We start from the raw sequence: 23,253 nt of genomic DNA on the forward strand, positions 1-23,253 counted from the left end.
ACTAAAAAAAAAAAAAATCACCACAGGCTGTTGGAAAAGCATATATGTGGCATTGATGGCAGCAGATAAATACTACCAAGGAGCTTCAAATTAACTAATTCATTAACTAATTTTTGAAATTGACATAGGAGATTAATTTGCTATCTTAACTGTGAGATGCCACTAGGACCAGCTACATAATTTGGAGGGTCCAGTGCAAACTGAAAATGTAGGGCTTCTTGTTCAAATGTCCAGGGGCCAACAGCAGAGCTGTGAAGCAAGCCCGGGGCCCTCCAGAGCACAGAGCTCTGTGTGACAGGGCAAGTCATACACCCCTGATGCTACTGAATTGGCACAAATAAGGCTAGATTGATATTTATTCTTAATTTCTTTTCAGTCAAAGAAAATTTTTTTGTTTTTAACTTAAATGACTGTAAATATGTTTTTATGTGGCAGGATTTTAACATATGCATATAGATGACATTTTTATCACATTTTAAAATTAACCTGACCTCCCATTGTCTTGCTGTGTTAGTATATAAGCATGTAAATGCACTACGTAAGTTTGTTTTGTAATTTAGAGCTATTCACCATGAATTAAAGGTCTGTAATGAGAAAATAATAGTAATAATATCTTATCATTGGTTCCAGGGTTTTTCTAATACAAGTTGCATTAAAACCAAAGATTATCTAGTAGTCAAATTTGTAAGTATTTTCTCCAAACCTTAAACCTAGTGTTTTCAGCAAAGAGGTTTTCAAGTGTTTATTTTTTCCTGGAGACTTAGCAACAAATCAATCAAAGCAATTGTTAAACTTACTATGCCCTTAAAATATTGATGTAAATATCCGAAACTTATTTGACTAGGTTTATTGGTGTGGGAATTTTTATAGTTTTTGGTATAATGAGGTGCAAAATCTATTAGTCCCTGAACTAGGTACATAGAGACCTGACTCCCCCAGTAATAAGTTTTTTGGCACTAACTTTTGTTTTGGAATTTTCACTATGATAGGTAGGTAACATTCCAGGAAGGGAATGCAAGACATGGAGGAGGGGTATTCCAGAAAATAAAATGATATATTGCTAGTTCTAAGAGTAAAACTAACTTCCTTCTCCTTTTTAAATTTTGTTTTGCTTTTAACCCCCCAATATAAAATTAAACAACAACTGAGTCTACTCAAAATTTTGTGAGGTTTTTTTTGATCAAAGTTTGAGATCATCCAGCAATGCTTTGGAATTGGACCCAGTCTGAGAATTGTGACCTCAGAGGAAGATGCCACAGTTTAACTATGGATTTCTAGTCACCATCTTCCCTTCTTTACCGCCATGCACCATTGGCAGGTTTCCTTGAGTGTACTTTTTGTTACTAAACTAACCATTAATTATTGCCTTAGTAAGTAGTACCCTCCCCAGAGGTCTTTATACAGTGGATGCTTTCGAAGTAAACAAAGCGTATGAATTGAGTTGTTCTGTTTTATCCCCCAGACCAGGTACCTAGTCTAGTTGCTGGTGAAAAAGAGCTGATTCCACTGGTGATGGAGGAGGCACCTACCCCTGAAACAGATATCAACCTGGAGGTATCATTCGCAGAGCAAGCCGTTAATCAGAAAGATTGCTCCAAGGACAAGACTCAGAAGAGCAGAGGCAACGATGCCCCATTACCTGTATGTAATGCACTGTTCAGATGTCACTCTACCTGGCAGTATGTTTTTCATCTTTCATTTTGAAAATTTCAAACCCATAGAAAAGTTGAAAGAATCATCTAGCAAATACCCCTAGAGCCATTGTGTAGATCCCTTCAACAGTTAACATTTTACAACCTTTCTTTTTCTACATCTATCTGTATGTATGTTGTGCTATCAGATAAACACTCACTTTTTTTAGCCTGATAAGGGCATGTGAAACAAAACACAGCTGTAACTACTTAAGGAATTGAACACTAAGATAATAATCATATTTAATATATGGTCATGTGAAAAATAGTCCTGATTGTCACAATACTGTCTTTTAAACAGCCATCCTTCCCCACCCGCATCTGGGGTTCAGATGAAGGTCAGGTGTTGCATTTGATCGTTGTCATAGCATTTTGGTTTCCTTGAATTTATATTAGGTCCCCTGCTTTTTATTTTTTATTTTTAAATAATCCAAATCAAATTTCTATGTTGTCCTTTCCTCATGACTGGATTCAAGTGAACCATTTTTGGCCAAGCTACTGCAGAGATGATTATGCTTCTGATTTCACCAACAGAAGAGGGTAACAGTATCAGACGGTCCCTTTATTGGTGATTGAAGTTTGATCGTTTGGTTATGGAGATGTTCACCAGATCTCCCCAGTGCAAAGAAACCTTTTCCTATGTGCAATTCATACTAATTTGTGTAATCCTTGAGACTGGATGAATATCCTATTTGTCAATAATAAACTATCACCTAGCAGTTGCACCATGCATCTGTAATCCTTGCCTTTAACAATATTTAAACTAGTGTTTAATTATGATTTTCTAATGATGATTTTCTAATTCTATTATTAATTCTCTATTGATTTGCTGGCAAATCTCCTGTAACAATTTCTTTCCCTCTCTTTTTGTTTTTGAATACCACCATGAACTGGTAACATCCATTTTTCATCCAGTGTTTATAAATCATTATCATTTTTCTTTAATGTTCAAACCTACTGGTGTTCGACCAGTGGGAACCCTTCTAGCTAGTTCCATTGTCATTTTATCATGCCTCCATTCTTATTTTTTTTAATTGAAGTATCATTGATATAGAATCTTATATTAGTTTCAAGTGTACAACACAGTGGTTCAACGGTTACCCATATTATTAAATCCTCACCTCCACTAGTACAGCTACTGTCTGTCAACATAGGAAGATGTTACAGAATCACTGACTATATTCTCCATGCTCTACTCCTATCCCTGTGACCAGCCTACATTGTGATTCAGAATTTTCATGCCCCTTTATCTCCTTCATCCTCCCCACCCACTCACCGCAATCCCTCCCCCATGGTGACTAACAGTCCCTTCTCAGTGTCTGTGAGTCTACTGCTATTTTGTTCATTCTGTTTTGCTTTGTGTTTATATTTTACAAATAAGTGAAATCATATGGTATTTGTCTTTCTCTGCCCAGCTTATTTCACTGAGTGCAATACCCTCTAGATCCAACCATGTTGTTGCAAATGGCAGGATTTCTTTTCTTTTTTTTTTAATGGGGCTTGCCCCTATTTTTTTATCTCTGCTTTCTAATATAAGACATTCTAGGCTCACCTTGCACTTTTCTCCCCTTAGACTTGAAAGAATCCTTTCCTTCAAGGACCCATTTCTCCTTTTAGTGGCAGATTTTATTTATACCAAGTTCTGTCTACTGAGTGTTCTTATTGCTCCTGAATGTTTTACATTTTTTCAAAAAACTACACTTAGTTATTTTGTAGAAATTCACATGCGAAAGTTAAGAAGAATAGTATAATGAATCCTCCCATCCAGTACTCACCACCTAGCCCAACATTTATTAACCCATGACACGGCATGTTCTGCCCCCACCCAGGTCCCTATTCTGTACTATTTTGAAATACAGCTCTGAATTATATTTTGTCATCCATAAATATTTCACTATGTATTTCTGAAAGATAAAGAGTTTTTAAAACACATCCACATTACCATTATTGTCATAAACTAAAGTAACAATTCTTAATTTGAAATATTCAATAAGTGTTTATACTTCAAATTGTATCACAAATTTCATGGTTTTTTTTTAAACAGTTTGTTTGAATCAGGAACCAAATAAGGTTCATGCATTGTGGTGGGCTGATAGGTCTTTTTTTATATATATAATTTTTTTTATTAAGATGTTATTGATATGCACTCTTATGAAGGTTTTACATGAAAAACAATGTGGTTGCTACAGGCTAATATGTCTTTTAAGACTCTTTTAATCTCTCCCTGCTTCCCTCCTCTTTCTCTTTTTTCTCTCCCTCCCTGCCTTCCTCTCTTCTTTCACTACTCTTTCTTCCTTCTTCCCTTAAAATTTATTTGTTAAAAAAAATCTAGTTATTAAGAATTTTACTCCCTCTGACTAGTTCTGTCCCTGTGTTCTTCCTTGTAAATGGGTTGACTGTAGATCTATCAGATTCAGGTTCATTTTTTAATCAAGACTGTTATATATATGATCATGTGTTCATGTTATCAAGAGACATGGTTGTCTTTCTCTTTTTGTGAAATTAGCAGCTGCTGCTCATCCTTGGATACATTAGTTTATTAAAGGTTACAAAATAATCTCATTTATTCTTTCTTTCATTTATTAAGTTGAATGCTTTGTTTTAAAAAAACTTTCTCAAAATGGTTACTTGTTCCTTTTATTTACCAGTTTTCAGTGTTTTATTTTTTTGTTGTTTCCTGAAAATTTCACTAGTGACCAACTAGTGTTTTATTTTAATTTTCTTGTAAAACTATTGTCTTAAATCATGGATTTAGATAAACATGACATGACCCTAAGACAAACTTTCCCATGCACAGCTGGTAACTTTTCTGCTCCAGACCTAAAATTGTCTGTTTCTACAAGAAATTCTGGTTCCACTTAGTAAAAATGCACTTTTGTGACTATGATCAGGACATTTGGAGGATTCCCTTCTCCAGGTTGGTTATTACTTAAAGTCTTTTCAGAGGACAGAAGTACATCTGTATCTTCTTTTTTCCATGTTGAGAATAGTGGTTCTCAGGATACAGCAGATTATATAATTTGAATATCACATTTGCTTTATTCTCCACTAATGCACAGTATTCCCAGAATAACAATACTAATCCTGCTGTTAACAATATGATTACTAGAAACCAGGTTAAACTTGTTTTTCTTTTCTTCAGTTGTTTGTAGCCTTGTAGCATATCCCAAAAAGACTGTGCTTAAGGTTGTTTAAGTTAGTTATTCTCCATACGGTGAAGCTACCAATTGCATACCTGGTTGGGTTAATTTGTTTCATTTCATCTTTAGTTTTTAGTGATTGCTTTTTTGACATTTAATTTAATTTTGTAAACATGTAAAATATTTATGTGGCCCAAATGTCTAATTTAAAACAAGATGGATTAAAAGTTTAGCTTCTGTTCTTGAGTCATCACCCTATTCTTTCCCTGTCCTTACAGGTAATTTGCATTATAGGCAAACTTCTTTTTATTTCAACTTTATGGTTTATCCTTCTGTTCTTAGTTGAATGATAGCCCCCTGTACAAATTTTTCTTCACCTTGAATTTTTTTTTTTGACTTAGCAGTACATTCTGAAAATCACTCCAGTATAGTATATAGAAATACTTCATTCTTATTAATACATTATACTCCATTGTAAAGATGTATCATAATTTATTCAATGAATCCCCTAATGCTGGACATCTAGCTTGTTTCCAGGTTTATTATATATTCACAAGAATTTGTTTTCTGCCTAGTAGGAAAAGTAAAGGAGTATGCATCATTTGGCTTCAGGAGGTGATCCACACTCCCAGACTATCCTTAGCAAAAGTATCTTTTAAACATGACAGGCTGTTTCTCAACAGATGGAAGGGATTTTAAGTGAGGAATAGTAGAGCCTGATTAAACAAAGTAAAGATATTGTTCACTTAAAAGTTGTTGATTATAGTAGTAGAATAAAATATAAATTAATTTCTACTTCAGAAACTCAAACAAAAACTTCCTCTCTCATTTTTTTCTCTGCTTAGCAAACTAATTTGTGCTAATTTACCTTCTTGATTTTGTTCATGTCATGCCCCAAGTTTATGATCTTCCTCTTTCTACCCCTTTGTTGTTCCGTGTTTATCAAGGGATCCTTAACCCATGCTTTGAGGTATAGTTTAGTACCTAACTTCACTGTTAAATCTTTCTGGATTGTGAACTTACATTGGATAAAATATATAAAATCATCCTTTAAACTGTTAAGATGCCATGCTTTTGATAATTATTGTCAAATGTATCCATATATTTATTTGTGTATATAAACACTTATCCATATGTCTTCAAGAAGGCATGCACATGGTTCAAGTTCTCTACAAGTCCTCTCAGCATGGCTAATGAAGTGAATATTTATATTTACCACTCTGAGGCAAGTGTCTAAGCAGATAAAACCTTAAATTTCATTTCTACTCCATGCTCCCTGCTTCTGTAAATAAACAAGTGGCTTTATCTAATACATTGTTCTCTGTTGACCTCATTTTATATTCACTTCCTTATTTTTTACAGCATTGAGCAGCCTTTGTTAATTCTTTATGATTTTTTGCAGCAGATTCAAATTTATCCTCTTAAGTTTGGATATCAGGTTTTTATAACCTTTAATGTGCTTAACTTAGAAAACTTAGCTACTTCATTGTCTTTTGTGTACCCGCTCTATCTCAGAAAGGATGCTCTGTAATTATTCACTTATTGAAAGACCTTTATGAAGAAAATATCATGATTCCTGCTTTTCTTACAAGGAAATAAGTTAGAGAGATTACATGGCATATTAAGGTTTGGCTTCAGTGACTAAGCTTTTAAAACCAGAATATTTTCTGGAAGACCTTGTTGACTCCACTTAATGTTCCCTAAAGGCATATATGCCTTTAATTTAGGTGTAAGTTTTAAGTATTTGTATTGGAAATATTGACAGCTTGTCTAGAATAGCTTGGGATGTTATATAAGTAAGATTCTCGTTTATTTGGTCTATCATATACAATAGAGAATTAATAGCATGCCTTTCTTTATCTTACCTTGGAGACTAAAAATGTCCAGGGTTTCTTCAGCAATTTTTCAGATCATAGCTTTGAAATAACAATTATGGCAAAGCCTATATTCAAGAGGTAGTCCTGTATTTTAGTTCTTAGCTCTTCATTCAGTACCTTCTGGATTTTATGTTTAATACAAGTATGTTCATGTTTTACTACAACTTTATCTGATAACAGCTCTGTGCATACTAAACGTCAAAAACTAGGCATAGAGGCCACAGTTGGGAGTTTGCTAGGGAATGGAGTGACTGGAGGACGCCGAAAGGATGGTATTCGGGAGTGAATGAGGAAATGAAATCCTAAGGCAGACACACATTTGTACAAAATACAAAAATAGGTGTTTAGGGTCAGGATCCTGAATTGTCAAGAAAAGTTTAAATTATTGCTACTGTTCTTCATTTAAACAAAGAAATATTAAAAAAAAAATTTGAAAGGTTCCTAAAACTCCATTTAAAAGTATTTGTCTTCTGGAAATGACAGTGAATGAGATACTGTAATCACATTTTTACACATGGTAAGAAATGGATTTCCTAGGAGACAGTAAGAAAAAGTCATTTGTGGAAACTGACCAGGAAAGAGTAGATTCTCTGGCTTTCCAAGTTGAAGCTAGAGTGACTTGATGTGTAAAATAGTCAAGTCTGTCATTACTAATAAAGTGCCTAAGGGGCCTGTGGTTTATTAAAAGACCTACAAAAGAGGGATGCAGTCTGGGAGGGCACCTTGATTAATTTATGGAAACACATGGGAACCTTCTGGTCAAAGGTAAAGAACTTTTCTTTTGCCAAAATTATACTGCCTTCTCTCAACCAACGAACCGGATCATTCAGTCTATTAGCTAAGCAAAAATGACAGGAAACCCTATAAATATTTAAAGCCGCTTCTGTGAATTAAACATGGGGATAAAGAACTCCTTTCATTAAGCACAATGTTAAATATATAAATAAATAAAGCATGTGACATACATTGCTAGGTAAATCAAATGTTTGAATTAATACTATTTCAGGTTTTTCTAAACATTTATCATGGGTAGTGCTTTAAATAATTATATTACCTGTGTTTTGCTTATCAGACCAAAGGCAATGGATTTTAATGAAACAGGACTTTTTTTTTTTTAGTAAATGATTGGTAAATAGGATTGGTCCAGCCCTTCTAAAAACAATTAACAGAACTCTAGGCCAAGTCTGAAAATGTGAAGAGTTTTCTGTGATTCTAAAAGTGAAGCTTAGTGCAAATCATGGGAAATTGGGGGAGCCTCAAGCCAATGGCCCTGGACCTCCCTGAGCTTGATTCTGAGCTTTTCTCCCTGCAGGGTGTGTCTTCATTCATTGACTAGACTGGGACAGGACACCTGCAGTGTGGCAGGCCTGCGGCACAGAAGGGGTACAGATGTGATTAAGACATGGCTCCTCTCCTTGAGAGACCCACAGTCCTACCTCAATACCGATCAACCTAGATTCCTTCCTGCCTGCTGTGGTGGATAGCAAAAGTGGAGCAGAACAGAATGGTTGCTGAATTGAGGATTTAGAAGTTCTGAAGTAGCATCCTTATTGTGTTTATGTGGCCATATTTAGTCTCATCATAAGCCTCAGTTTCCCCACCTAGGACATGCTGTAATAATTCTTATCCTATTGGGACTTCTGCAGAATAGAATGAGAAATCATTTCTCAAATATAAGTATTATCCTTATCATTTTTTTTCTTACCTTGTAGTAATATTTAGGAGAAAAGGAAAATCATGAAATCTTGAAACTATTGGAAAACTTTTGTGGAAAAAGGTAGTAACAATACTTAATACTTTTTGAGTGCTTACTATATGCCATTTGATCCTCACCACAATCTTATAAGGTAGATTCTCTTGTTCCCATCTTGCAGATGAAGTGACTGAGACACAAAAGGTTGTGTGATTTACCAAGGGACACACAGCTAGTAAGTGACAGAGACAGGGTTGCCACCTGCAGTCTGGCTCTACAATCTCAACCCCTACACCACAAATACTTATGCTGGAAGTTCACTTAGGCTGTATATTTAGTAGTATCTATGGTTTTTATTTAATGTTCTCATAGGGAAGAAAAGTATATTACAAAAATTTAAGAAAGACCCTGTTTGTCCTACAGTGGACTGTCTTGAGACTGTAGCAAGTTCTATAGAAGAAGGTTTTTAATATCCTGCGACAGCTCAAACATTTTGGTCTTACAGTGCTTTTAGACTCCGAAAATTTATCGAGAACCTCATTTACGTTTTGTTTCATCGTTAGGAAGGGCATTGATGTTGAGGGCAGTACTGCCATGGCTTCCCCCATGCTTTGTCGGAAACCTCAGTTATGTGGTCTTCTTGTCAAGAATTTGTGATTTCATATTATTGGAGCATTCATTGTCTCCTGCAGATTACAGGTCTTTGTAAGTTTGCTGTGGCTTATCCAGGAATGATTGAGAAATTTGGATTCCATGTAAGTTTTGAGGGAGATGAGCAAGTCTGGTGCAGAGTGATTTGGGAACATAAAGAATTTCTTGGGGTTGAATTCTGTGGAAGCTTGTCACTGACCTATGCTCATGGACTATGAAACATGACTGTGTAGACTGAGGAATAGTTTGTTTTGATAAACAATTAGCGAATAATGGGGAGGATATTTTGCTTATGTTAGTTATACCTGCGGATATTGACCATATTAGAAATTAAAATTGAGAAATATATAAACTTCAGTAACTCATTTAGAACACAGGATTACAATTAACAAAATTTTCATGAAAAATAGTCATATTTTCAAAAATGAAAATTAAGTGTGCCATGGTTTTACATGTTAGCAACTCTCTAACGCCTGGCATAGTAGAAGTCAGTTGGATTCTCATATTTCCCACTGCATTCAGTCTGTTACAATAGCATTTGTATTTCTAGAAAACTCCACTGTATAGTTGTAAGTGAGTGAATGTGAAAAAGGCAAATAATGTCACACTACTAATTATGAAAATAACTTTGACCTCTTAGACTCCTTGACTGGGTATTGGGTACCTCCACAGTTTCTTGGACCACATTTTGAGAACTACTGCATTAGCCCATGTCTCTTGTAATAGTTCTTAGACCATGAAGTGTTAATGTTGTGCAAAAATTAGCAAAGTAAATGGAATAAAAGGGAATCATTTGAACATTTTTGGCCATTAAACGAGGAAGTCAAGGGTAAACCAAAAAAAACCTTGATAACAATTTTTTATCAAACCATTAGAGAATGATCATTATTTTAGTAATTGGTAAATAGTGGAACCATAATTTGTATCAAATACATTAGAGAAATTCATGTTTTTACCTTGTAGTACTCTTTAATTAACATTAAAAGAGGCTGAATAGGAAATATGTAATATTTGAAAAAGGCAAAAACAACAGAAATACCACCTATTTGCCTATGACAGTAGTATTTCTGAGTCATATCTCTGTGTGTGAGTTTATATATTCAGTGATAAAAGTAATACTTAGAGCAACTACATTGAAGTGTTTGGGAAGTGCCAGGCATTTAAACCTCACAGCAGCCCTTAGATAACCTTCCCTCCAACCATTCCTTCTCTTCCCCACCCCCTCGCCATTTTACAGAAAGATTAATTGGGCACTTGCCGGAGTTACACACAGCTAGTTAGTAGCTAGACAACTGGTAAGCACTCTGTCCCCTGGAAGTCCATGCTCTCATTCTCTTTTCTGCTTTCCACCCTCTCTGACACTATACAGCTCATTTGTTTTTTTATGACGATAAAATTATATACGTTGTGTTATATATACTTATGCATTTATATATAGATGATATAATACACATACATGTGAATGTCATGTTTCATATTACAATATTACAATAATAATGTAGGTAAAGGGTGCCTGGCACATTCTCAGCACTCTCACTGCTACTATTCCTCTTTGTCTTCCTCTTCTTTCACTTTATCTCCCTTTTCCTCCCCATGGTTTGTCTTATAATCTTCCTTGGTTCTTGAAGGTGAGTTAACTGGAGTTCTATTTCTCCTTTGGTTTCGCCGTCTCATTTGTCCCCTTGTCCGCTGGTATTATTAGTACTCCTTGTACCTGGTCGGGTTTCCTTGCCAGATTTCAGGTATTGGTATTGCTCCTCCAGGGGCTTGGGGATCATTGGCAGGCCAGGAGGGCTCTTCATTCTGACTGGAGAAATTCTGCCATGATGTTCATTGTCACTGATCTGAGTATAACGTCTTCCTATAGTTACAATTTTTTCTTCATTTGCTTACAAGGGGGCTGGATACTATAAACTTTTACTTCATGAATGATATTTATTTTAGAATTTCAGATTGCCGAAAGACAAAACAGGCACCACGAGGATTGGTGACCTAGCACCCCAGGACATGAAGAAGGTTTGCCATTTAGCCCTCATAGAGCTGACTGCCCTCTATGATGTACTGGGTATTGAACTGAAACAACAAAAAGCTGTAAAAATCAAAACAAGAGGTAATTTTAAAGTTAAAAACAGTTGGATGGATTTACTTCTAGTGTAGCAAGGATGAACTTCGCTTTTTATTGGTATTCTTGGTGGGGGAGATACGTAAAAAAATCAGTCAACACTTGAATACATCTAAAGTTCATATTCTGAAACATCGCCTGCAAAATTTTGAAACCTGAGTAAAATGTGTTGTCTCCTAGATTATAGAAAATAAAGGTGCATGATCAAATATTTAATTACCATAGAAGGAAAAACCAAATCTAGGAATTTTGACTCATATCCTTTCTCCTTTAAAAACTATATATTTAAAAAATACATTTGATACAGTCTTATTTCTAAAATAAAATCCTGAAAAAACAACCTTAAGATGATTTATCCTGATTACTTTTGTTTACTTGATGGGAAATACATAAGGTAGTTAAAAGTCCCATTTTTCATTTACATTCTACTTTTAACTATTTCGCAAAAGCATTCTTCCCTTCATTAAGAAAATAATGCCATTGTGGCACATAATACTACTAAGCTCTACTCATCATGAATATGTGTAGTTACTTTTCTTTTTATAAGAGGCTTGCTTTATGTATCATATAAACAGACTTTCTTTTTTATAATAGAGAACAGACACCACCTCAGTTTTTGTTTTTCCTAGGTGTTATTGGTCTGGAAATCCACATAGTCTCTATTGACAAAGCTTTACTGTTTAGGAGTCTCTGACCTCTTGTTTAACTTTAAAGGCATGTACTAAAGAGAAACCAGAAATGAGGATTATTGAGTTGCTATGGTAACATTAGCAAAGACAAGTATTCACCTGATTTAAGTTTTAGAGGCAGATTCTCTGTAGGACTGAATTGTACCTTTCCTCCAAGTCTTTCTCCCATGCTGGGCCCCAGAAGACCTCATTCTGTGCTCAGCTCCTCTGAGAATTTTAGCTTAAGACTTGAGATGGTGAATTTCTGAGTTAAATGGTACTTGTAATTTTCCAAAGTCCATTATGGATAATGGAGACTTCAGATGCTATTTCAGAAGCTCATCACAAAGGCTTCTCCAAATATAAAATAGGAATATTTAAATAGCTCTGACTCAGTGCTCAATACTTTTAACATGCTTTAGAGAGGTTTTTATGTTATGTTTCAGATTTGCATCCTAGCAGAGAGAAATACTAAGCCATTCTCATTAAGAATATCACTATTAATAGATACTATTTCCATCTTCTTTATATTTTTTGTGTCTTTTCTATTATAAACTAGATTCTTGACATTCTTGAAGATTACATATTTTTCTTAATTCCTAAACTAAAACCTATTTACTGGGTTACTGGCATTCTCTTGAATGCCGTCCCTGTTGAGTGTCACAGTTTCCAATGTCTGTCCTCATACCACAAGATAATCCCCCTTTCCCTGTTCACAGATGATTTCTGTCTCCCCTGGTGGTGATGGTTCAGTTCCTGTGCTAACTATTCTCTCAGTGATGAGGTGGGGTGGGACGTGCTGGGTAGAAGCTATGTTCACACCTGACTGAAAGCATACGATTTTAATTTAGAAAAATTATAAATTATTACCTGTCATTTCTTGAGTTATTTCCAAATATATAAGGCTATGGATTTAAATTCAGGAATACCAATTATCTACTGTATTTCCTAAAGAAAAACATTCATAGAACAAGATCAAAATGTTGGCTGATTTCTCAAGAGGAAAATATTTATACCCTCTATTGTAGAATGTTAAATGTCAATTAAGTATGGAAGGGATGAGTAATATTTGCTTTAAGACAGAACTTTTAATTTCACTACATTTAATAAATTATTTGCACACTCCCATAGCACTCTACTTCTTTTCTGTAGCAGTTTATACTTTTCTAATTGTTTCCTTGCTAGATTTCTCTATAAAGGCAAGTTTCCTATTGGGATGTGTACACCTAATGGCTAGACAGTGTCATTGACTTAGTAGATGCTCAATAAATAGTATGTGATTAAATAACAATATCAGAAATCTGATTCCTTAACATTTTTTCATTAATATTTTATAGATTGATGGAAGTGAAGAAATTTTATTTTTTTTGTTGCAGATTCTGGCCTTTTTTGTGTTCCATTGACAGTATTGTTAGAACAAGATCAGAGGAAAGTACCAGGAACTCGAATACCTTTGATATTTCAAAAAGTAAGTGTGCCTGAATGGGTCAACATAGAACAAACTTTAGCTAATAGTATTTTTTTGTTTGTTTTTGGCATTCACAGTATTATAGTTTTCCAATTGATATGCTCTTTTATTTTGTACTTTGGTTTTCTATTCAGGAAGCAAATTTATTTCAAGGGCTCATAATTTTTATTTCATGGAGATGCTTTCTGGGTTACTACTATAGCTGTGATTACCTGGCATCATTTTCCTGTCTTATTTTAGCTAGCTTTGTATAATTGAGATTTCAGTACAATAATATATGGGAGTGGAAAGTGCTTATAAATTTCTAGGGAATTGAATCCTTATAAATATTTCATGCCTGTATGTATTTCCCAAGCTTTCCCATTTATAGTGAAGATGTCCAATTTAATTTACCAGTTCCTACTTCCAACGTAGGCAGAGAAATCATAAAGCAGAATTAGAAAATGATTGCTAAACTATCAAGTCACTTGTATAGTCAACACCCAGTTATTCATAATGGATTATTTATGGCAATATACAAATTTCACTCTAACCTCTGAGCCATCATCGTTCAGAAACATGGTATCTGTGATAAAAGCCAGACAATTGCAGTGAGGAAGCCAGGTCAAATCGGTTATGGACTACCTAAGCTGTAGCTTTTTTCTTTTGCAACAGTCCAGGCATACTACTTGTTTTGGAAAGTTCTGGGGCTAGTAAGAGTGACAATAGGAATTCCCACAGTTGAATGGCTCAAAAACCCCTCCATACTAGAGCTCCTTCTAGTTGGTGCTAATTGTTCCACAATTCCAAACTGGTCATTTATCTGTCTTACCTAATAAGTTCTGATTCCTTTATTCATTGTGTTCACCAGTACATCCAAACCTCTATCTCAGTGTTTCTCCTGATGAACTTTGTTCTACACAGTTTGTCCTACTCAGCAGCCTCTGTAGCCACTGCCTGTAGAACCTGTATCTGTACAGACAGTTGTCCATAGTACCTCTGACTAACAGAGAGAGGCTAACCAACATAGGCCTTATATTCTAGTTCTTTTAATGTCAGGAAAAGGTATGAGTTACAATACAAAGCAGGGATCTCAGCAAACATCCTTTGCAAGTGTATTTGGGTTTTCTAGAGAAAGAGACCAGTATGATATTTATATCTCTCTCTATATATATAGATACATACAGAGAGATTTCTTTTTAAAGAATTGGCTTATATGATTGTGGGGACTGGCAAGTCTGAAACATGTTGAGCAGGCCAGCAGGCTGGAAACTTGGGCAAGAGCTGATGTTGCAGTGTTGAGTCCAAAACCTGCAAGCTGGAAACTCTGGCAGACTTTCTGTGTTGCCACCTTGAGGCAGAATCACCACTTCTTTCAGGAGCCTCGGTCTGTGCTCTTATGGCCTTTACCTGACTGGGCGAGGCCCACCCACATTATGGGGAGTCATGTGCTTTACTCAAAGTCTACTGATTTAAATATTAATCATATCTAAAACATACCTTCACGGCCACATCTAGACTGGTGTTTGACCCAACAGCTGGTCACCCTCACCTTGCCAAGGTGATACTTCAGATCCATCACTGCACCAGTAAAGGGGAAGCTTCGGTCTCCACAAAGGCTCACTGGTGCCTCCTGATCAGGTTCAGATTTACATCCAGTCCCTGGTCACTTCCTCTTGAAATTGAATTCTGATTTATTTAGTTAGCTATTTTACATTTTTGGACTCTTCAACATTCTGGAGATTCAGGCTGCCTACCAGTCTGAAGTCATTGGATAACAGCCTTAAAGTTTTTTTGCTCATATAACAAAATAAAAGGGAGAATAAAGAATTTACTATTAGATAATTCTCATCTGTTTACATCCTCTCTGAATTATAAGCGAAAAATTACAGTGATCTATCATAAAAATATTTTTTGATTTATCAGCTACCAAATCAATTAGGGATTCTTTCAATGTTATAGAAAGGGAAGAAATGGAAACTGCTGATTTGAATAAATGTTCATTACCAGTCTTTAGAGGACTGTATTTTCTGTTATTGAGAAATATACCCCAAAAGGGCTTTAACAAAGCTAATCTGTGAATTTTATTTATCTATTTTCACTCATAAATAAATATTTTATTGGCTATTTATAGTTTAAACCACATTCTCAGAAAGAGTTGGGAAAATAGAAATATTCTTAATTTTTATCTTTGGAAAAATTTTGCCATATTAGGAAATTCTAATCTCATTATCAAACTAACCAGCCAAATCAAAGATATTTGTGTCAAAAAAGTCCGACTTCAGTTTCAATTCATTTTAAAATTCGTATTCATGTAAGAATGTAATATCTGTTTTGGGAAACACTAGAAATTTTAATGATATATTACACAATTATCTTGTAAAATAAATTACTAAAAGCAGTATGATTAAAATATGTAGATCGATCTAATTAATTCCATTTTTATTTTGTTTTAAAAATAAAAGGGAACCTGTAAAGCAAGATATAATAATACAGTATAATGTAGCTAAAAATGTTATTTTCAAAGTGAGAAATATGGGAGAACACAACACATGGCATTTCTTCAGACAATATATATACATACCTCTACTGAAGCTAGTATTCAGCATTAGAGAATAATACAAAGAAATACAAAAATTCAGAAATTACTGTCATCCAGTTATTTAGAAGTCATCAAATTTTCCTGTGTATTTAATGAAAGCAAAAGATATATACTGCTAAAAACTAATTTGCTTCAGCACCTAGCATATAATTTTACTTTCTGTTAAAAAAACATTTAAACATTTTGTAAGGTGAAATAAAATGGAAACTGTTTAGACATGAGTCAATTTTGCATTTGATAAATTAAGTATAAAAGTTTAAAATATATATAAATATAAAAAATAAAATTTATTTAATAAATTTTATTTTAAATACCTTATTGAATGATGCTCATCTAATCTAAAATTATTCATGTAAAGGTTTCTTTGGTGTGGGTTTTTTATCCAGTGTAAATTGAAAAATGTGATCTTGGAAAACATTCCATTTGAATTTCTAAAAATCATGTACTCCTTTTACTGGTCAAAAATGCTTCTCTTTTCAGCTAATAATAAATTCCTGGGAGAGTTTTGGGACTACTCTTTTCTTTATTCTTACCTGACTCCCTCAAGATCAGTGCATTCTTTGGCCATAATCCAGGGGTAGAAGAGAAGTCATTAAAGAAAAATGCCGTATCTTCCAGTATCTACTCACTACAATATATCTAAATTTAGAACATCTAGACAAAGGTCAAAAGACCTCACCCCTTATGCCATGCTTTGCTCCTAACAGACACTTTCATAAGCCAGGGAAAAACAGCTTGATGAAGTTTTAGAGCCTTGGTAAATCATTAAGGGAGGTTTCCCTGGAGGGGAAAAAAAGTTAAAATTTTAATTCTTTTGTCACTCTGGAAGATTTTTTGCCTTTGCATCTATATACAGCATTATAGGAAGTTTGGGGATGAGTGAAGATTAGGTCTGTCTTTCATAAAGTAGGAGAGACTGTTGTGACAGATGGTGGGTGGTAGAAAGAAAAACCTGTAGGGTGCTAGTAAATATCTTATATTTAAACTGAGGACTAGGCAATGGATTCCCTTAAAATACAGTACACCCTATGAAGGCTTTGTGTACTGCCTGGGGAATGCATATTCCAATTGAAAGATTATACCACCGAGAAACTAACCACTCTTATCATCATCCTAGCTTCCAACACTATGTCACTGTAATTTCTCCATTTGCTTTATTCTTGTGAGTTTCTGCCTTATTTTTTAAAAAGCTGCTATTTTAATGGGGTTCTGGAGATAGAGCTGTATGTATTCACTGGCATCAGGTATGATTTATATGAACTTTTTATTTAAGTTTATCACCGAATGCTTAAAAGCTTAAAAATGAATATTTGCAAACAGGTTTTTTTCTTCATATCATAAGTAATTCTTTCTTTGAACAAACCAAAAACAAGATGTAAATGTGCAAATACTAGAATTTCGTAAGATTTGATTGCAAAAAAAATATATTTCTGGAAAAGCAAAAGAAATAGATGATCTTAGTTGCTTTTAAGCAATGAACGTCTTCAGTCTGTTTGGAGCACCACATCTGTTGTGTGAAATTATACACTGCTGTTACCAAGGAAAATAAGACCCAACTTTTTCTAAGTTATAACTGAAGTTTTAGTACTTATTGGCTTAAAGGATAGTGCAATGCTATTCAAAACTTTGTGAAATCCAGCTTACATGTCATTGTAATCAGTTTTCATTTATTTATATGTGAAACAGATGTTAAATTTGGAATTGTACCTTTTAAGAGTAGCCAAATAAAAATGTCCTTCTTTCTGTTTATACATAGCTGATTTCTCGAATTGAGGAGGGGAGTTTGGAAACGGAAGGCCTCTTAAGGATACCTGGAGCTGCTTTTAGAATTAAGGTAATCTCTTGGTTCTACTAATGTAAAACTTTATTGTTTGATTATACTTGGCCATTTTAAAAGCTAACTTGTCCTCCCCCCCACTTCTTCCCATTGTTATTAAAGTAGATAAATATAACAATAAAACCTCTTAACATTCAGTTCATATTTAGTTTTTCTTCTGATTTTGATAAGTTTTAGTCTCTTCTGATTTTAGTATTTATTTTTTTCAAAATCACCAAATTACCTGTAATAATACTATAATTGATAAAGAGGCAAATGATTTTAAACTCTCTATTGTAAAGACATAAAATAGGAGTAAAAGTGACTAAGCAAAAGACAAGAGTAGTTCCATCCTTCTGATGAAAAGAGAACAGGAAAAGTCAAAATATTAATAGGAGACTGGTGGTAGATTTAGTGAGCATGAGTAATAGTAATTGAGTTAATAACAAAAAGGCGGGATGATAAATTCCACCACGTGAGCACAGTAGGGACCTGGCATTAGTCCCCACACATCATTAGTCTTAGTGAGCTAGCAAAATAAGACCTTCCCTTACTTGCCCGGTTCCCTGTCTCACCGGCCCATGGGAGCCTGAGTCTGGCTTGTGAGAGAGGCAAGGTGATACCCAGACTTCCCCCTCCCTCCCCTCCCCTGCTCTTTACTCTTCAGAGGGCACTTCCTTTCCACTGTCCTAGGATGCTGTGTGTCCTCCTCCTTTCTCTCTGTGGCCCGACTTCTGCTCTGGGCAATAAAGCATCCAGTGGATGCATGGTAAACGTGGAATTACCCTGCAGATGATGCATAATATGTATGCCTCCCAGGAGATGTACATTTTAAGGGGCTTCATACTTGGAGTTATAGCACTCTCTGGTAAATTCACCTAGGAAAAGTTTTTGGTTAGCAGTCATTAACAATCTCCTTTACCCTATCTTCCAAATTCAGCTTTAGCTCTAAACAAGATAGCACAAGGCACTGGCCACATCTGGTATATTGTCTTCCTGAATTTGTAAATCCAAGAGACAATAGGATAGAGGGAAGGGATATATTCTCTGTTCATTTCCTTAAGACCTATTTTATATGAACTCTTTAGAGCTGGATCAGGAAGAAATGGCTCCCGGTGGAAACATGCTCTCCTCGCCTGAGACTTAGCTGTGGCTCTGTCAGGATGGGAATTACTATTCATATATCCCACAGTTTATATCACCTGTTTATTTTGATAAGCCTCCCCAATTTAGAATGCTAGTTTCAGCCTTGGTTCTTACTACACAGTGATCTCAGTTTAATCGAATTTGAGTAACCAGATACACCCTGCTCACAAATTTCATTGATCTGGTGTACCCTGGGTTTGGTGTCTTGTGCACAGAGGTCCCTGAAACTGTTTTGGGCTCTTGCAAGTTGCATGAGTTGTCACTGTCTCACTTGACTCACTAACACCTATGGTGCTTTTACCACCAGTTAGTCATGGACATTGTGTGTGATTCTGAGATAAGTTCTATTCAGAAGTACATTCTCTTACAGAAAAAGAACCCTTCAGAAACAGGTAACTTTAATATGACTTCATATACCCATATCAGCAAGAATACCCCTTCTCAGTTGGCTGTTTGCAGCATTCATTAGCAGAATGTGGTGGTCAATTCATAAGAGTCACAAACACATTTACTTTAATACACAATAGGGAACATAATGTGTATTTTTCCATTCTGACTGGAGACCTGGTAGAAGGATGAGTTCAACTAAATGTAATTTCTAAGGTCAACTAAGTGGATTCAGCTGTCTTGACTCTTCAACCCAGCCTGTTGTCACATACCAAATTATGTGGCAGCTGGCCTGTTATAAATAATTTAGGGATAATATGCAAAATTTGGGTTGTCTTTCTTCTCCTCTACCCCCCAAATTTCTTATACTCCTCTCTCCATCCCCCTCCTTCTCTAAGCGCCCCCCACCCCCCACCGCCATCTCTCTCCCTGTTTTTATCCATCTCTCCTTACCACACGCTGTCTTCTAGGCTCGCCTTTATCTACTTCACAGATGAACAAAAGTAAGTGAGGTAAAAGGTGGAATTTTGTTGGGAAGAGAAAGTGTCATAAATTCACCTTACAAGAACAACAAGAATGTTCTTTGGGAGAACAGTTTCAAATAAGAGAAGGAAGTGACAGAAACTTGGAAGGATTTCTAACCTAATAGGATTTATACCCCAGTGAAAAAGCATATAGAAAATAGTAATTATGAAACTCAGTTGATTTATTACTAATAATTTGGCAAATTTTGTGGAGTCCTTGAGGTAAATGCACTACGTATTTCCTATTCTGTATGGACTCACTGTTTTCTGCAGCTGGCAGCAGGGTGGCTATATCACTTATGGCCTCTGCATTTAAGGCAGATATATTGATATATTTTCATGCCTCATTTGGTATTGAATTTGGTTTTCCATTTCCCAGAGGTGACTAATCAGAGATAGTCTTCTGCTTTAAGCCTAGAGATTGATTATGTATTTTGTTATGTAACGTACTTATAAATAATTGAAAACATAGACTTTTAAAATGATTTTTTTAAACATTTAATGATTTCATTACATATAGCATCTCCCCGAATGGAAATCCCCCACTTGGAATGAGTATTTTAGCTCATCTTTTAAGTAAATCTTTACTGCATCAGGTTTGTTGTATGTTCAGGAAAGCATGTAAAGTTTTTAAAGTTTTGGTCTTAGGTATAATTTTTCCTTGGTAAAGTACACTTGGGGTTGAGGGCGTGGTATTTTTCTGACTAACAGAGAAGCGTCAGCGGATAGCTCTTTCAGATGTCTTTTGTAGAGAGTAGAATCTCTTATAAAGTGGTAAGTATATCATACTCTCAGCAGGAAAAAACAAACAAACTTACTAGGATCTTTTTTTTTTTCTTCTGCCTTTCAGAATCTTTGCCAAGAACTAGAAGCAAAGTTTTATGAAGGGACTTTTAATTGGGAAAGTGTCAAGCAGCATGATGCATCCAGCTTGCTCAAGCTCTTCATCAGGGAGCTGCCCCAGCCGCTGCTTAGTGTCGAGTATCTCAAAGCCTTTCAGGGTGTCCAGAGTAAGTGTCGACCCTCTTGGAAGCAATCCTTGGGCTGGTGCACATTAACATGCACCATATTAATTGTTTTAATGACATTTGCATCACAAAGAACATAACCAGATATATTTGGGTAGATGTATTGACTCGCTGATGTCAACGGGTACTCATATGCTACGTGTTGTTTTCCTTTTTCTTTATAAATATACATCTCTGAGTAAATAACAGTGTTCTCTTTGGGTACAGATGAACTGCATGCTCTTTAAGCAACACAATGTATCTCTATATTAAAACCTGGAAACTTCACATGTCTTTTATAATAGAATGAGTCATGTAAGATCTCTGATACATTTTTCTTGCCAAGTGTTAAAGCAACACTTACTTGAGAAACTGTGGATTAACAGTTATCATAAAAGCACAAGGAGATGTGTCAGAGCCTGGGATTATTTCCTGAAAAAGTTAACGTCCAAAACTGTCGTTCAGGAACATGGAGCAAATCATTTGGCTGCCTCATTGGTAGAGGGCGACACACTTCTTATGTCTTGCCATTTTGAGGTCTTGGGTAAGCTCCAGATTAATTACTCAAATAGTCCTCCATTCTTTGCCAGTGAACACAGATCTTATAAGGTTTTTGTGTTGGCATAATTGTCCCTTTTAATCCTAGAAGCCATCAAATAAAGGAAAAATGCCATTACCACATTCTAGTGACCATATATTTAACTTCCAAACTGGGACACTTTTAAGAGTAAAGGGGGTATGCCATTAATGATTATGATGAATTAAGGATTAATCAGAACTATTCCAGGCTTTTCTAATTATTTTTCTTGAGGTATAATTGACATACATAAATTAGTTTTAGGTGTACAATGCAATGATTTAATATTTGTATGTATCACAAAATAATCACCACAATAAGTTGTTAACATCTGTCACCATACATAGTTGTAGATATTTTTTTCTTGTGATGAGAACTTTTTAAATCTACTCTCTTAGGAACTTTAAACTTGCAATATATTTTATTAACTACTGTTGCCATATACGTTACATGACTTATCCCTACAACTTATTTTGTAACTGGAAGTTTGTACCTTTTAACTCTCTTTATCCATTTCACTCATTCCCATGCTGTGCCTCTGGCAACTACCAGTCTTCTCAGTGTTTATGAGTCTGTTTCTGTTTTGTTCATTTGTTTTAGATTCCACATATAAGTGAGGTCATATGTTATTTGTCTTTCTCTGTCTGACTTACTTCACTTAGCATAATGCCCTCTATGTCCATCCATGTTGATATGAATGGCAAGATTTCATTCTTTTTTATGGCTGAATAATATTCCATTGTGTTTCATGCTATTCTTTAAGCATATAATGTTGAGATAATTCCCATGTATGATCTTGTATCATAACTCTTCTCCAGAATTTCTGAGGGGGAGACATGATGGGAATCATCTTCTGTTTAAAATATTTTTTAATGGTTGAGTGGTGCTATTTTGCATACATTCTTTGTGGATTAAAGGACCATATTTGCCCCTGAAAAACAAATTCCAGAATGACTTCAAATATCCATGACTATCACTTAACTGGGGTGAGGGCTACCAAAAATGATGAGTGTCAATGATAATGTACCTCTTCTACTGCTGGTTGGTTTTCTGATTCATTCCACAAATGTTCATTGAACACCTATTGCATCTCGGCTCTGTTTTACACATTCCTATTGGAATCAATGGATTTACTACGTAGTTTGTTCCCTCACCATTGAAAGAAACAAACTTCGCTGTTACCCTGACACCAAATCACGGAAGGTCCAATCTTCTCTCTCTCTTCATTGGGGAATAATTATCACACAGAAGTTAAAAATTATTTCCAAAGCACTGTTGTGTGTCTGCAAACATAAGGCTGCTCGTCATCTGATCAGAGTTGGAAGTGAGCATTCTGAGAGAGAGAGAGAAAGCTCTAAGGCAGCAGCTGCTTCTCCCGATCTCCCCCAGACACACTCTCAACAAGGCTTGCTGCTCAGTTGTTGTATCTTACATTTCACAGCGATATTTATGCCAGGGAACTTTCCTTACAAAATGAAAAAAGAAAGTAAGGAAAAATGTTCTGTAGAGAAAAGAGTTCAGATGTATTTAATCTGTCTGCAGATCTTCCAAGCAAGAAGCAGCAGCTACAGGCTTTGAACCTTCTCGTCATCCTCCTGCCTGGTGCAAACAGAGACACACTGAAGGTCAGCTGGGTTCGTGTTCGTGCAATATCCCTCAGAACTGACAGAGTAATTTTTCATTATTTGTGGCGAAACATTATGATGTTATCATGGAAATGTTAATAGTAGTCTATAAAGAAAGGACCTGTTTTTGAGGGCAGACAGTGAAAGTCTTTAACTCTTTATTAATTTATTCACTAGGTTAGTCAATATTAATAGTATTATTAGGTGTTTTGCTTAATTTGTGCTATGATATTTCTTACGTCAGGATAGATGATTGAGGTTTATTTTGTAATAGAAATAT

General features: G+C 35.3%; 1 protein-coding gene across 6 annotated transcripts in view; it reads left to right on the forward strand.

The window, feature by feature from the left end:
• The window catches only part of ARHGAP18 (Rho GTPase activating protein 18), a 167,402-nt gene that overhangs the window by 122,052 nt on the left and 22,097 nt on the right, over nt 1-23,253 (forward strand). For all 6 annotated transcript variants that reach the window (XM_036903824.2, XM_036903823.2, XM_036903825.2 and 3 more), the window contains 6 exons: nt 1,463-1,641; nt 10,997-11,162; nt 13,219-13,310; nt 17,648-17,725; nt 20,615-20,774; nt 22,891-22,973. In XM_036903824.2, coding sequence (XP_036759719.2) covers nt 1,463-1,641; nt 10,997-11,162; nt 13,219-13,310; nt 17,648-17,725; nt 20,615-20,774; nt 22,891-22,973 — 758 coding nt within the window. The remainder of the gene's footprint in view (nt 1-1,462; nt 1,642-10,996; nt 11,163-13,218; nt 13,311-17,647; nt 17,726-20,614; nt 20,775-22,890; nt 22,974-23,253) is intronic.

This window comes from Manis pentadactyla, chromosome 12 (assembly GCF_030020395.1).
Source record: "Manis pentadactyla isolate mManPen7 chromosome 12, mManPen7.hap1, whole genome shotgun sequence".
NCBI lineage: Eukaryota > Metazoa > Chordata > Mammalia > Pholidota > Manidae > Manis > Manis pentadactyla.